The sequence below is a fragment of the Oryctolagus cuniculus genome, chromosome 5 (genome assembly GCF_051225735.1).
Source record: "Oryctolagus cuniculus isolate XC-2025 breed Fujian yellow rabbit chromosome 5, ASM5122573v1, whole genome shotgun sequence".
In the NCBI taxonomy this organism is placed as follows: Eukaryota; Metazoa; Chordata; class Mammalia; order Lagomorpha; family Leporidae; genus Oryctolagus; species Oryctolagus cuniculus.
The window spans coordinates 112,404,965-112,418,274 of record NC_142871.1 but is presented as its reverse complement, the minus strand read 5'-3'; the positions used below and the strand labels follow the sequence as shown (position 1 = coordinate 112,418,274).

Genomic DNA, 13,310 nt, shown 5'->3' with positions numbered 1-13,310 from the left:
TTGTATGTATAAACTTCAGTTTTATTTCTTTCTTTTTAAAATATTTATTTACTGATTTGAAAGGCAGAGTTACACAGGGGCAGAGGCAGAGAGAGGGAGGTCTTCCATCCACTGGTTCACTCTCCAAATGGCTGCAATGGCTGGAGCTGGGCAGATCCAAAGCCAGGAATCAGGAGCTTCATCCAGGTGTCTCACACAGGTTCAGGGGCCCAAGGACTTGGGCTGTCTTCTACTGCTTTCCCAGGCCATAGCAGAGAGCTGGATCAGAAGCAGAGCAGCTGGGACTTGAACTGGCCCCCATGTGGGATGCCAGCACTGCAGGCGATGGCTTTACCCGCTATGCCAGAGCACCGTCCGCACCACAGTTTCTTTATGCATTTTTTCTTAATAGCCACTTAGATTGTTTCCATATAATCAGCACTATTTTTAGCATCTATCTGTTTTTCTGTGTGAATATCTGATCTATTGTGTCTGAATTCTGTATAGCATCATGCTTTGTGTAACTTTTCCTCCAGTGATGTATACCTAGATAGCCTCCAGCATCTTGCTAATACCAACAATGACAAAATAAATATCCCTATACATACTGATACTTCTTTCTTTGTGGATCCCTCTAACTTTCTTGGATCTATCCTCCTCAACACATTTCCTATAACTCTGGATCTAAGATGACTCCTCTTACCCTCACATTATGTCTTCCTCTCTGTGAAAAGGAAAAGAAGAATACAGGCAGGAGAAGCTATGCCCATTCCATAAGGTTATGAACCAGTAGCAATACTCATGGCTTCTGCTCATATCTTCTGTTATATTGCCACATTGAGCTGCATAGGATTCTGGGAAATTAAGTCCTTAGCTGATGGTTATGTTTCCAGCTAAGAACCTTGTACTGTAGAAGAAGGGGAGATCAGATAGTTGAAGATACCTAGAGACAGACCTCTGACATTCTATTGGGTTCTTATTCTTCTCTGGCTTTTTTCACCCATGACTAGTTAGACTTCCTGTTCTAGTCTTATTGATTTCAATAAACATCCTATCTATTATAGAAATTAGTCTCTTGTGGTTTGATATATTAAAAACATCTTCTCTTAACTTTATTTAAAACCATTGATGCTTACAAATGTATTTGCTTTTACCTTCTTTCCTTTCTGATAGGAAACCACTAAAATTTGCTAACAAGAACTAGACCATAAATTCTGATACCTTACAATTACTTTTCATAGAACTATGACATCAATAAGCATCTCTCAGGTGTTAAAACATACTTCATTTCTATTTAATCAAATGCATCATATTTTTCTTTTTTTGTAAGTTTAAATAATTCTATTTTTTAAAAGATTTATTTACTTATTTGAAACACAGAGTTACAGAGAGGCAGAGGCAAAGAGAGATGTTTCATCTGCTGGTTCACTCCCTAAATAGCTGCAATGGCCAGAGTTGGGCCTCTTAGAAGCCAGGAGCCAGGAGTTTCTTCTACGTCTCCCATATGGATGATAGGGGCTCAAGCACTTGGATCATCTTCCACTGCTTTCCCAGGCACATTAGCAGGTAGCTGGATCAGAAGTAGAGCAGGTGGAACACAAACTGGTGCCCATATGGGATATTGGCACTGCAGGAAGCAGTTTTACCTGCTATTCCATTGCACCAGCACCATCATATTTTTCTTTAGGATTTATATATCCAGTGTGAGAATTTTAGCTATTTGCACACATATGATAATAGTAATTCTATTACCATTATATGTATTACATATATAAATACACACTCATATATAATGCATTGAAATATGTACACAGGTGTATTTATAAATGTTATGTATACATGTTTATAAATAAGCATTGAATGTACACACTACAAATCATAGAAAATTGTAATTGTATTTTGTGTAATTAACCTCATCTGTGTTTCAATCTGCCATGCTTGAACTTGTCCATTCAAAAATGAATGACTTCTTTTTTTTACTTTAAAACAGTCCTTTTGACCTACTATTAATTCAGTCACTTTGAGACTTATTAAGCCTCACTTGATCCTGGATTCTTAACCCCACCCCCTTCTATTTTTCTTCCTGGCTGGTGATCCAAGTTTACAGGAGTCTGACATATCAGCTCAGTATTTAGGGAGAGAGATTTCATCTTCTACTGAGAGTCTGACCTTCCTGCCTGGTTCCTCGGTGTCCGTTACTGTTAGCTGCTGTTGAGCCAATCCTTCCAGATCCTTAGGTGAATGCTATTGGTACCTGCCTCTGAAATTTGCCCTCCTGGCACCCACTGCCAATTTCTATGAGGTCTGGCACCCTGTAGCCTCTCTGCCAACATACTAAACTATTCTTTTTTATCCATTTCCCCAGAACTTACTTGTCTACTGACTAGGACACAAGAACACTGGATTCTCCAGAAGCTTGGCACGAGATCAGGGGAATCAGGATGCTGTCTGCAGTCCAGTTGTCTGGATATCACTCTGGCCATTTCTGATCTATGGCTCAGAGAGGCACCATGTTGCCATGGTGTTACACTGGACAAGGAGCCTCTCTAGGGGATTTAGAATGCCAGAAGAAGCAGGGAGCCGGCCTTGCTGCTCAGAGTTTGCCTGCCATTTTTCTGGATGTTTCTACCAGGTTCTCCCACCCTTGGGATCCATCTCCCTTTTCCACAAAGTACAGGGGCCAGAAGAACAAGGAAATTTGAATTCTTGGCGCTCTAGTTCTTTGTTCCTCAGGCTCCTCCTCTGGGCACAGGCATATCTTTTGCTTTTCTGGGAAGCAGAAGCAGTAGCTGTCTTTATGTCACATTTTTATCTCTTCTACTCTTTATTTTTTTTAATTTACATTCCAGCCTTCTGGGTTTGGATCTTTATAAATTCCACACTTACTCCAGGTTTATATATAGTAACAGACATATAGATGTATATATATGAAAGTTTAGAGATATATAAAGGCCAGCTTGGTAGTTTGAGAAAATTATTTTTTGTTTCAACACAGCTTTTTTTTTTTTTTTTTTAATTTTTTGACAGGCAGAGTGGACAGTGAGAGAGAGAGACAGAGAGAAAGGTCTTCCTTTTGCCGTTGGTTCACCCTCCAATGGCCGCCGCTGCCAGCGCGCTGCGGCCGGCGCACCGCGCTGATCCGATGGCAGGAGCCAGGAGCCAGGGGCCAGGTGCTTTTCCTGGTCTCCCATGGGGTTCAGGGCCCAAGCACTTGGGCCATCCTCCACTGCACTCCCTGGCCACAGCAGAGGGCTGGCCTGGAAGAGAGGCAACCGGGACAGAATCCGGCGCCCCGACCGGGACTAGAACCCGGTGTGCCGGCGCCACTAGGCGGAGGATTAGCCTAGTGAGCCACGGTGCCGGCCTGTTTTTTTTTTTAAGATTTATTTATTTTTGGGCCAGAGCTGTGGCATAATGGGTAAAGCCACTGCCTGTGACACCAGCATCCCATTTGGGCACCAGTTCGTGTCCCTGCTGCTCCACTTCCAATCCAGCTCTCTGCTATGGCCTGGGAAAGCAGTGGAACATGACCCAAGTTGATTTGGCCCCTGTGCCTATGCGGAAGACCTGGAAGAAGTTCCTGACTTCTGGATTTGGATAGGCCCAGCTCTGGCCATTGAGACCATTTGGGGAATGAACCAGCATATGGAAGATATAGATATAGATATAGATATAGATATAGATATAGATATACTAAAAATTTCTCTTCGGTATTGGCCTAAGAATTAGTTGCAATATCAGAGGTTAGATACATCTCTAACTTTAAAAGATAATGTCAGCATATTTTCCAAGAGTGCACATTTGGCACAGCGGTTAAGTCACCACTTGGAATCTGCATTCCATATCAGAGTGCTTAGTTCGAGTCCTGGCTATTCAAATTCTCATCTAGTTTCTGGATAATGTATACCATGGGAAGCAGAGGAGATGGTTCCAGTATTGGTTCCCTGCCACCCACCTAGGGGAGGAATTGGGTCCTGGGCTCCTACCTTTGGCCTAGACCAGTCCTGGTTGTTGCAGGCATCTGAGGAGTGAACCTGCAGATCGAAGACCTCTCCCTCTCCCTCTCCCTCTGTATGTGTGTGTGTGTGTGTATGTGTGTGTGTGTAGCTCTCTGCCTTTCAAATAAAGTAATAATAGATAACTAAAACTTAAGAGAACAGTGTTTTCCAAAGTACTTATACCAGTTTATATTCTTACAAGTAAAATACAGGAAATTCTATTGCTTCGCATCCATTCCATGCTTAGTTTTTGGCAAATTCCTTAATTTTTACCAAAAATCATATCTTCTTTTTGCTATTTATTAATGAAGTTGAATTTTTTATATGTTTTTTAGTCATTTGTGTTTTCTGTAAAATGCTTGTTTATGTCTTTACTCATTTTTCTCTTGAGTTGCTGCTTCACTTTTCTTTGTATATTTGTGGGGCTATTTATATTATTTTTATTTATGTATGTATATTTTGTCTATTTTGTCACTTAACAGTGTTGTAGATGTCTTCCACTGGTTCATGACATATCTTTCACTTTCTTTAATGTTCCTTAATGGGGACCAGTCTTGTGGTATAGCAGGTAAAGCCACCATCTGTGACACCAGCATCCTATATGGATGCTGGATCAAGTCTAGGCTGCTCCACTTCTGATCCTGCGCCCTGCTAATGTGCCTGGACAAGAAATGGAGGATGGCCCAAGTGCTTGGGCCCCTGCACCCACGTGGGAAGTACAGAAGAAACTCCTGACTCCTGGCTTTGGCCTGGCTGTTACAACCATTTGGGGCGTGAACCAGAGGTGGAAGACATTACTCTCTGTTTCTCCTCCTCTATCTCTCCATAACTGTGGCTTTCAAATAAATCAAATAAAACTTTAAATAAAGTTCCTTATTGAGCAAAACTTGTTCATCTTAAGGTAGTTGATTTTTATCATTTTTTTTTTATTTGAAAGGCAAAGTTACAGAAAGGCAGAGGTAGATGCAGAGAGAAAGAAAGTTCTTCCATCTGCTGGTTCATTCACTCCCCACATGGCTGCAATGACTGGAACTGTGCTGATCCAAAGCTGGAAGCCAGGTGCTTCCTCCTGGTCTCCCATGCAGGTGCAGGGTCCCAAGCACTTGGGCCATCCTCCACTGTGCTCCTGGGCCACAGCAGAGAGCTGGATCAAAAATGGAGCAGCTGGGTCTCAAATTGGCACCCATATGGGATGCCAGCACTGCAGACAGCTGATTTACCTGCTACACCACAGTGCTGGCCCTATTACTCTTTTGTATTAGAATCAGTGATTTAATATCTAAAGCATAATTTCCTCCTCCAAATTCAAAATGTAAGCGCATATATTTTCTTGTAAAACCTGAAGTTTTGCTTCTGACATTCAAATTTTTCCTTTAATTAATTATTAATCCCATCTGGTGGTTCATTCCCCAAATGTCCAATTTTTAAATTTCCAACAAAAAATAATTTGGATTTGTAGTGGAGTTGTTCTAATTCTATAGCTCAGTCTTGGAATAGTTAGTATTTTAAGTTTCAGCTTATTTTTTTTTTCAATTAGGTCTTATTTATTTATCTTACATTTATCATGCCATGAATTCATAAGGAATGGGTTCCAGCAACTCATGCTCCTTTCCATTGGTTCTGACAAAGTGGGCTTCTCTGGGTGGAGCAGGCTGACGCTTTAGTTGAACCCAGGTACCCTTCTCTTTGGCTTCCTTCTTCTTCTGATCATTTTCCTTCCTACATTTCAAGAAGCTATCTCGGCTCTTAGAGTGCTTAATGTGTTCAATACACACATTTATTCTCTTGGCAAGAATCTTGCCCTTCACTTGTTTGTTTACAACAATGCCAACAGCATGCTGGATAACATTGTAGACTCTTCCAGTTTTTCCATGGTAACATTTATGGGGCATTCCTTTTTGAACAGTACCCATTCCCTTGATGTCCACAATGTCACCTTTCTTGTAAATGCGCATGTATGTGGCCAAAGGAACAACTCCATGTTTTCTGAAAGGCCTGGAGAACATGTACCGGGTACCTCGCCTCTTTCCCTTTGTGTTCGTCATCTTGGCGAATTACTGGAAGATGGCGGCTCCGGCCGAAAAGAAGTTTCAGCTTATTTATAAATATGGTTCCTCTGTAATTAATGTAGATCATCTTTGATAGTTTTCAGTATTCATGTTTCACTTCCTTCATAAAGGTCTTACACATTCTCAAAACATGATTTAAACATAAAAACAAAACTTTAGGATGTAGGAATTGGGAACTGTCGGTGATGAGCATTTTGTCTAGTGGTTAGGACCCCACTTGGAATGCCACAACCCATTCCAAAGCACCTGAGCTCCAGTCCTGGCTCCACCCAATTCCAGCCTCCTGCTAATGTGCACCCTGGGAGGCAACAAGTGCCAGCTTGGGTGGTTGGCTTCCTGCCATCTACATGGAAGCCAGGGGTTACATTCCTGGCTCCCAGTTTAGGCCCAAACCAGCCTCAGCCATTGCTGGCATTTGGAAAAGGAATCATGAGATAAGAGTTCCATCTGTCTCTCTGCCTCACAAATCAATAAAATAAATAAGTCATTTTTTAAAATTTCCTTTCCATAAACTTTTTAAAAATACTGCATGGAAATATACATACAGAAGAGTTCACATATCAGAAAAGTACACTTGATGAATTATCACAAACTACACATGTCCATATCCAAAATTAGAACATTACCAGCCCCCCAGAAGGCTCCCTCAGGCCCCTAGGACTCCACACCCTCCCCTCCTGACTTTTAATAAATGCTGTCTTTCTGAATACTGTATTACTAATTATTTGTAGCTGGACCATAGAGACAATAGCTCCTGTGTATCCTGTTGTCTTGTTGGGTTTCCCTATTTTATTAAATACTTTGTGTATTCATAGATGAAAGAAATCGGGTTCAGATGGTGAAGTATTCTTCTCTGGGTCAGGCTGCTGCACATCACAGGAACTCAGATTTGAATGGAGGCCTTGTGGGCTCTACTCTGTTGTACTCATGGTCTACTTTTCATTCTCACTGAATTGAGGCAGGAAGACAGAATCCTGATATCTACTCTGCAGGGGGCGCATGTGCATGAAATTTTGTTCTTCCCTCTAGATGGTGGAGGATGAAGCCAGGGCTAGATCAGTAGCCAGAAGTGCCCATGAGAGCAGGAATGTGCAGGTCCAATTAAGTCCCTTTAGCATACAGGACATGGGCTAAACCGTTAAAGTGCTGTGAAGCTTCTTTTGTGCCTGCCTTGAATTTCAGAGAGATCCATACTCGGGAAATGCCTTTCTGCCCGGTGAGAGCTCCAGTGAGGATGAAACACCTTTAGAAGAACTGTCAAAGGAGGAATTATGTGCCAAAATAAAAAACCTGAAAGAAAAACTAGCCAACACCAGGAAAGAAAACGGCCGACTCCGACAGTCTTTGGTCATGCTACAAGGTAAGCTTTGAGGAAACTGACAACTTAAATGAAAGGGAAAATAGATGATCAATGAAAAGTATTGCAAATCAGTCTTAAGATTGAAGAAGAAAATTGGTACCTTAGAGAGTTCAAAAATCACATTTTAAGAAAAATCATGGCCAGCGCTGCGGCTCACTAGGCTAATCCTCCGCCTTGCGGCGCAGGCACACCAGGTTCTAGTCCCGGTTGGGGCGCCAGATTCTGTCCCGGTTGCCCCCCTTCCAGGCCAGCTCTCTGCTATGGCCCGGGAGTGCAGTGGAGGATGGCCCAAGTGCTTGGGCCCTGCACCCCATGGGAGACCAGAATAAGTACCTGGCTCCTGCCATCGGATCAGCGCAGCGCGCCGGCCGCGGCGGCCATTGGAGGGTGAACCAACGGCAAAAAGGAAGACCTTTCTCTTTGTCTCTCTCTCTCACTGTCCACTCTGCCTGTCAAGAAATAAAAAATAAATAAAAAAATAAAAATCATATAATTATATAAATGAAATATGGAAGCACTCCTAATGAAACATGTAGTTTGTTGCTTAAAATTAGATTTTCCTACAAAATACCAAATATTGAACCCATTAATAATGTTCAACTGATATTTGTTGAGCATTTAATATAGGACACTCACAGTGCTAGGCCCTAGACGGAAAAGACTGGTAAGACAGCAAATATGTTAAAGAGCTAGTGATGTACTTATTCCTGTCTGCTAGGGAAAGCTCTAGAAAATAGAGTGTATTGTGATCCATTATGGAACTAATGGAACTAACAATTCCATCTATTACATTTTAGTTTTGTGTTGGGAGGAGTGGTTTGGGAAAATAATCAGTTCCATTGGAGACTTACTCATCTAAAGGAGGAAAATCTAACCAAATTAGAAAACGTTTGGCATAAAGCTTTTTTACAGGATCCTCTGTTGTGTTTAAATGTTTATTTTTTCAAAAATTTTGCTCCCCATATATAGTTGGGGACCATGTCCTATTTTACATAGCTGAGTATTAGACAATTATATCCCATGTTGGAGAGTGTTCTGTTGTACAACTGTAAAGACACAGAACATTTTAAAAATGGATCCCTCTGGCTGATGTGTACAGAATGGGTACAAGTGGTACGAAAAAGAAAGCAAGGGAAAATGACCCAAATGGTGTTGTGGTCTCCCAGACTAACATGTTGGCATCCTCCAGTGGGCCTAGGGCCCTGGAAATAGAGGCCAGTTTCATGGCAGAAAAGATAAGAGATCAAACATGGGGATCAGCAAAGTTGACAGTGTAATGGGCCACGTGTTTTTCTAAGAATATTTATTAAAGTCTTCATGATTTTAATTAGAAATAGCCAAACACAAAATTGAAAGAAGGTTATTCCTTTCACATGCCATTACCTCTTTATTTCTTCTCTTTAAATATAGCTGTTTTCTCCTAATGAGATTTTTTATGATTTTCACAGAAAAGATAATTCCATTTTTATACAAACTGTTGCAGAACTTAGAGTGAAATGAGAAGTTAATTTATAAAGTTAGCATAAATTTCTGGTTCAGCACATCGAATTTGGAGTGAGAGGCCTTGGTTTGAATCCCAATTCTGCTTACTATCTTTGCAACTTTGGTTCACTTCACTGTGCCCTCACCCTGGTGTCAGTTTCTTCATCTTTACAATGGGGGTGATATATCATTTCCCTTTAAGAAGTAAAAAAGATAGTTAGAACTGCTTTACCTAGTGCCTGAGCAAGAGGAGCTCTCAGTAACGGTACAGACTATTGATACTATCTCTGGTTTTATTGACATAGAAGCTGACATAGAAATTTTCAAAAAAAAAGAAAATTATAGACCAATTCTTTTTATTTATTTATTTTATTTATTTTTGTAAGATTTATTTTATTTATTTGAAAGACAGAGTGACAGAGAGAGGTAGAGACAGAGAGAGAAAGAGGTCTTCCATCCGCTGGTTCACTCCCCAGATGGCCGCAATGGCCGGAGCTGTACCGATCCGAAGCCAGGAGCCAGGAGTCTCATCTGGGTCTCCAAAATGGGTGTAGGGGCCCAAGGACTTGGGCCATCTTCTACTGCTTTCCCAGGCCACAGCAGAGAGCTGGATCGGAAGAGGAGTAGCCTGGACCAGAACTGGCGCCCATGCAGGACTCCGGTACTTCAGGCCGGGGCTTCAACCCGCTGTGCCACAGCACTGGACCCAGACCAATTCTTGTTATAAAATTGATGAGAAAATCCCAAATGAACAGTACCACATCAAGTTCAATAGCATATGAAAAGAGTCTCTTACTATAACCAGTTTCTTCTCTTTCCTACGCTCTCAACTATGATTTCATTTTCTCCTCTCTGTCAACTCCCAATGCCTCCTCCCTTGTCCTCACTCTCAATTGATTTCTCTTCATTGAGAAAGTGGTGGATAGGAAGAGACTATCATCTCCATGCTCCCATGGTCCTGTTACCCATGAATGCCCCTTTTTGTGGATAGTCATTTACCATCAATATACCAGATCCCTTATCTTTTCAGATAATCGAAGGCATTGCTCCAGCAATATTGCCCCATTCTCTAGCAAGATCAAGTTTTCCTTCTCTAATGAGTCATTCATTAGTGTGTATATTTCCCTCCCTGGGAAAGCAGTGGAGGCCCAAGCTCTTGGACCCTTGCACCCATGTGAGAGACCTGGATAAAGCTCTTGGCTCCTGGCTTTGGCCTGGCTCAGCCCTGGCCATTGCAGCCATTTAGGGAGTGAACCTGCAGATAAAAGATCTCTCTGCCTCTCCCTCTCTCTGTGTGTAATTCTGACTTTCAAATAAATAAGTAAATCCTTGAAAAAACAATTCAAAACAAAGACCCCTTTCATGCCATTTGCTTCTCTGTCTTTGGCCCTATTTATCTTCTCCTTTTATAGAGAAATTCCCTAAAAGACTTGACTATACACCCTCTCCTCTATTCCCCCCTATTACTCTCTCTCTGGATCCCTCTGCAGTCAAGACGTTGAATCCTACTGTAATTTACTTTCTCATAATCTTTAGTTACCTCCATGTCTTAATTTGCTAGGGCTGCAGTGACAATGTAAACAAACTTGTGGCTTAAACAACAGAAACTGATTTCCTTGCAGTTCTGGAGGCTAGAATTCCAAAGTCAAGGTGTCAGCAGGGCCAAACTCTCCCTGAAGCTTGGGAAGAACCTGTTCAGGCATGTCTGCTAGCTTCTGGTTGTACCTTGACCTCAAGGTAGCATTAACTTCAATCTTCCCATGGTGGTCTTCCTGTGTGCTTGTCTCTCTCTATGTCTAAACTCCCTCCTCATAAGAACACCAGTCATGTTGTATTAGGGTTCATCCTAATGACCTCATTTCAGTTTTATTATATCTGTTTTAAAAAAACCTCCAAATAAGGTCACATTCTGAAGTACCAGTGGTTAGGACTCCATAAGTTTTTGGAGGGACACAGGTCAACTCATGATGTTCCAGGTTTCTAATCCCAGTGTTCATTTATCAATTGACATCTTACATGCCCTGTTACCAACATTTTGACACATTTGGGAAACTCCTTCCTTGAAAAAGTTCTTTGCTTGGTTTCCAAGATACCACTTTTACCAGTTTCCCTCCTATATTGTTGGAGGTCTATTTGGTTCATCAAGTACTTGGGTCACTGTCACTCATGTGGGAGAACCAGATTGAGTTCCAGCTCCAGGCTGTGGCCAGGCCCAATTCTGGCTTTTATAGGCATTTTGAGAATGCCTGGGTTCAAATTCCCCACTCTGCTTCCCATCCAGCTGCCTGGTAATGGCTCAAGGAGTTGAGGACCCTGCAACTCATGTGGGAGACCTGGATTGAGTTCTAGGTTCCTGGCTTCAACTTGGCCCAGCCCCACTTGTTACTAGTGTTTACAAAGTGAATCAGTGGATGTTGGGTGTATCTTTCTCTCTCTCTCTCTCTCTCTCTCTCTCTCTCTTTCTGCCTTTCAAATACAAAACAAGATATAGAAATGAAGTCCTTTATATGATCTATGGATCTGTGTATGATCTAGCTCCTCCCACCCCACCCCACCCCCTCCCTCTCTGGCCTGCTTTTCTCCTTCTCTGTGACCCAGCCACATTGGACCATTTATTCGATCTTTCAAGACATCTGGCATGAACTTAACTTCAGCATCTTTGTACTTGCTGTATCCTGTGCCTAGAAGTTCTTCCTCTAGATATCCACATGGCTTACACCCTCACTTAATTTGAGTCTTCATCTTTCTCCTGACCTCTTCATCCCATCTAATATTTCAAGTTCAGTCCTCCCCATGTCTTTTTAGCCCTCCTCCTCTGCTTTTCTTCTTCTTTGGCACTCACAACTCCATATAATCTATTTTTTAAAGATTTATGTATTTATTTAAAAGTTAGAGTTACACACAGAGAGAAGGAGAAGCAGAGAGAGAGAGAGAGAGAGAGAGGTCTTCCATCCACTGGTTCACTCCCCAATTGGCTGCAATGGCCAAAGCTGTGCTGATCTGAAACCAGGAGCCAGGAGCTTCTTCCGGGTCTCCCATGTGGGTGCAGGGGTCCAAGCACTTGGGCCATCTTCTACTGCTTTCCCAGGCCATAGCAGAGAGCTGGATCGGAAATGGAGCAGCCGGGACTCAAACCAGCACCTATATGGGATACCAGCACTGCAGGCAGCAGCTTTTACCTGCTATGCCACAGCATCGGCCCCTCCATATAAACTATGATATATCTAATATTTCTGCCTCTGCTTCCTCCAGCCAGTACACACACATTGGATGGGAACCATAGAAGCTAACTAGTAAAGTCGGCCATTGGCTGTTCTTCAGGCAACCAGAAAATTCAGTAACTGCCAGGTGCTGCTTCAGTGTTCATTCATGCATCTATCCATACAATAAATATTTTTAAAGTCCCTAGGATATGTGAGGCACTGTCCTAACTACCTGAGAAGATGAATGAACAAAATAGACAAGTAAATAAAAGTTTCATTAAATAAGAAAGTACCACCAAAAGCCCAATATAAAGAAAGAAAGAAAGAAAAAAGAAGACTGTACAAGGCATACCATTGTGAAATTCCAGGGAACCCCCCCCAAGCAAAAGGATGACTCAGAGTTTCAGAACAAACACATCACACGCTAAGGACTGGGAATCAGAACAGTATTGGGCTTTTCATCACCAATATTGTAAGTTCCTACATACGTAAGCAAAATGCCTTCAAGTTTCTGTGGGAAAATGGTTTAAGCCTAGAGCTCTGAACTCACTGAAAGTGTCAGCCAAGGATAAGAGTAGAATAAAAGTATTGTCACACAAAATCTCAAAAATGGACTTCCCAGGTTTTCTTTTTCAGAAGCTCGTGTAGGATGTGTTCCTTCAAAATGAGACAGTAAGCCTAGAAAGAGAAAGAAATGCTACCTAGAAAACAGGTGATCCATTTCAGGAGTGACACAGGGAGGTCGCACAGAGCGGTACTGAAGTGGAGCCCTAGGGTGACAAGTATGTGGTCACCTCTCAGGTAGTCTGTTTCTGGAGGGCTGCAGAAGAGCCATCACTGAGAGAAACATGCAATTGATTGATCGCAGGTTATACACAACACACTGGAAAAATGTTTTCCATCTCTGGTGGGAAGTTGAGACATGTTACTGAAAGAAACAGTTGAAAAAAGTAATAAACCAACTAAAAAAAAAAGGAGACAATTTTTAACTACAAGGTACAAAGTCATGTTTTAAATGAAAGGAATCATGAATAAAGTTCACATTGCTATCATAATGTAAGCACAATATTTACTGAATAGCAATCCTGTTAGAATACACAGGATGAGGGAAATGGAGAAAAGCGTGTGTATGTTGGGCCGGCGCCGCGGCTCACTAGGCTAATCCTCCGCCTAGCGGCGCCGGCACACCGGGTTCTAGTCCCGGTCGGGGCGCCGGATT

At 42.0% G+C, this 13,310-nt stretch overlaps 2 protein-coding genes across 6 annotated transcripts in view; one reads left to right on the top strand and one right to left on the bottom strand.

Annotated features, from left to right (window-relative positions):
* BEND6 (BEN domain containing 6) overlaps positions 1-13,310 on the top strand; it is a 65,972-nt gene that overhangs the window by 35,542 nt on the left and 17,120 nt on the right. For all 5 annotated transcript variants that reach the window (XM_017345217.4, XM_017345218.4, XM_017345216.4 and 2 more), the window contains one exon: positions 7,229-7,406. In XM_017345217.4, the coding sequence (XP_017200706.1) occupies positions 7,229-7,406 (178 nt within the window). The remainder of the gene's footprint in view (positions 1-7,228; positions 7,407-13,310) is intronic.
* On the bottom strand, positions 5,495-6,064 carry LOC108177438 (large ribosomal subunit protein eL21-like). Its single transcript, XM_051855576.3, has one exon. The coding sequence runs from the start codon at positions 6,020-6,022 to the stop codon at positions 5,540-5,542; it is 483 nt and encodes a 160-aa protein (XP_051711536.1). The 5' UTR covers positions 6,023-6,064; the 3' UTR covers positions 5,495-5,539.

Excerpts from the sequence above, each read along its gene's own strand:
- LOC108177438 (XM_051855576.3), bottom strand. The coding sequence starts at position 6,022 with ATGACGAACACAAAGGGAAAGAGGCGAGGTACCCGGTACATGTTCTCC.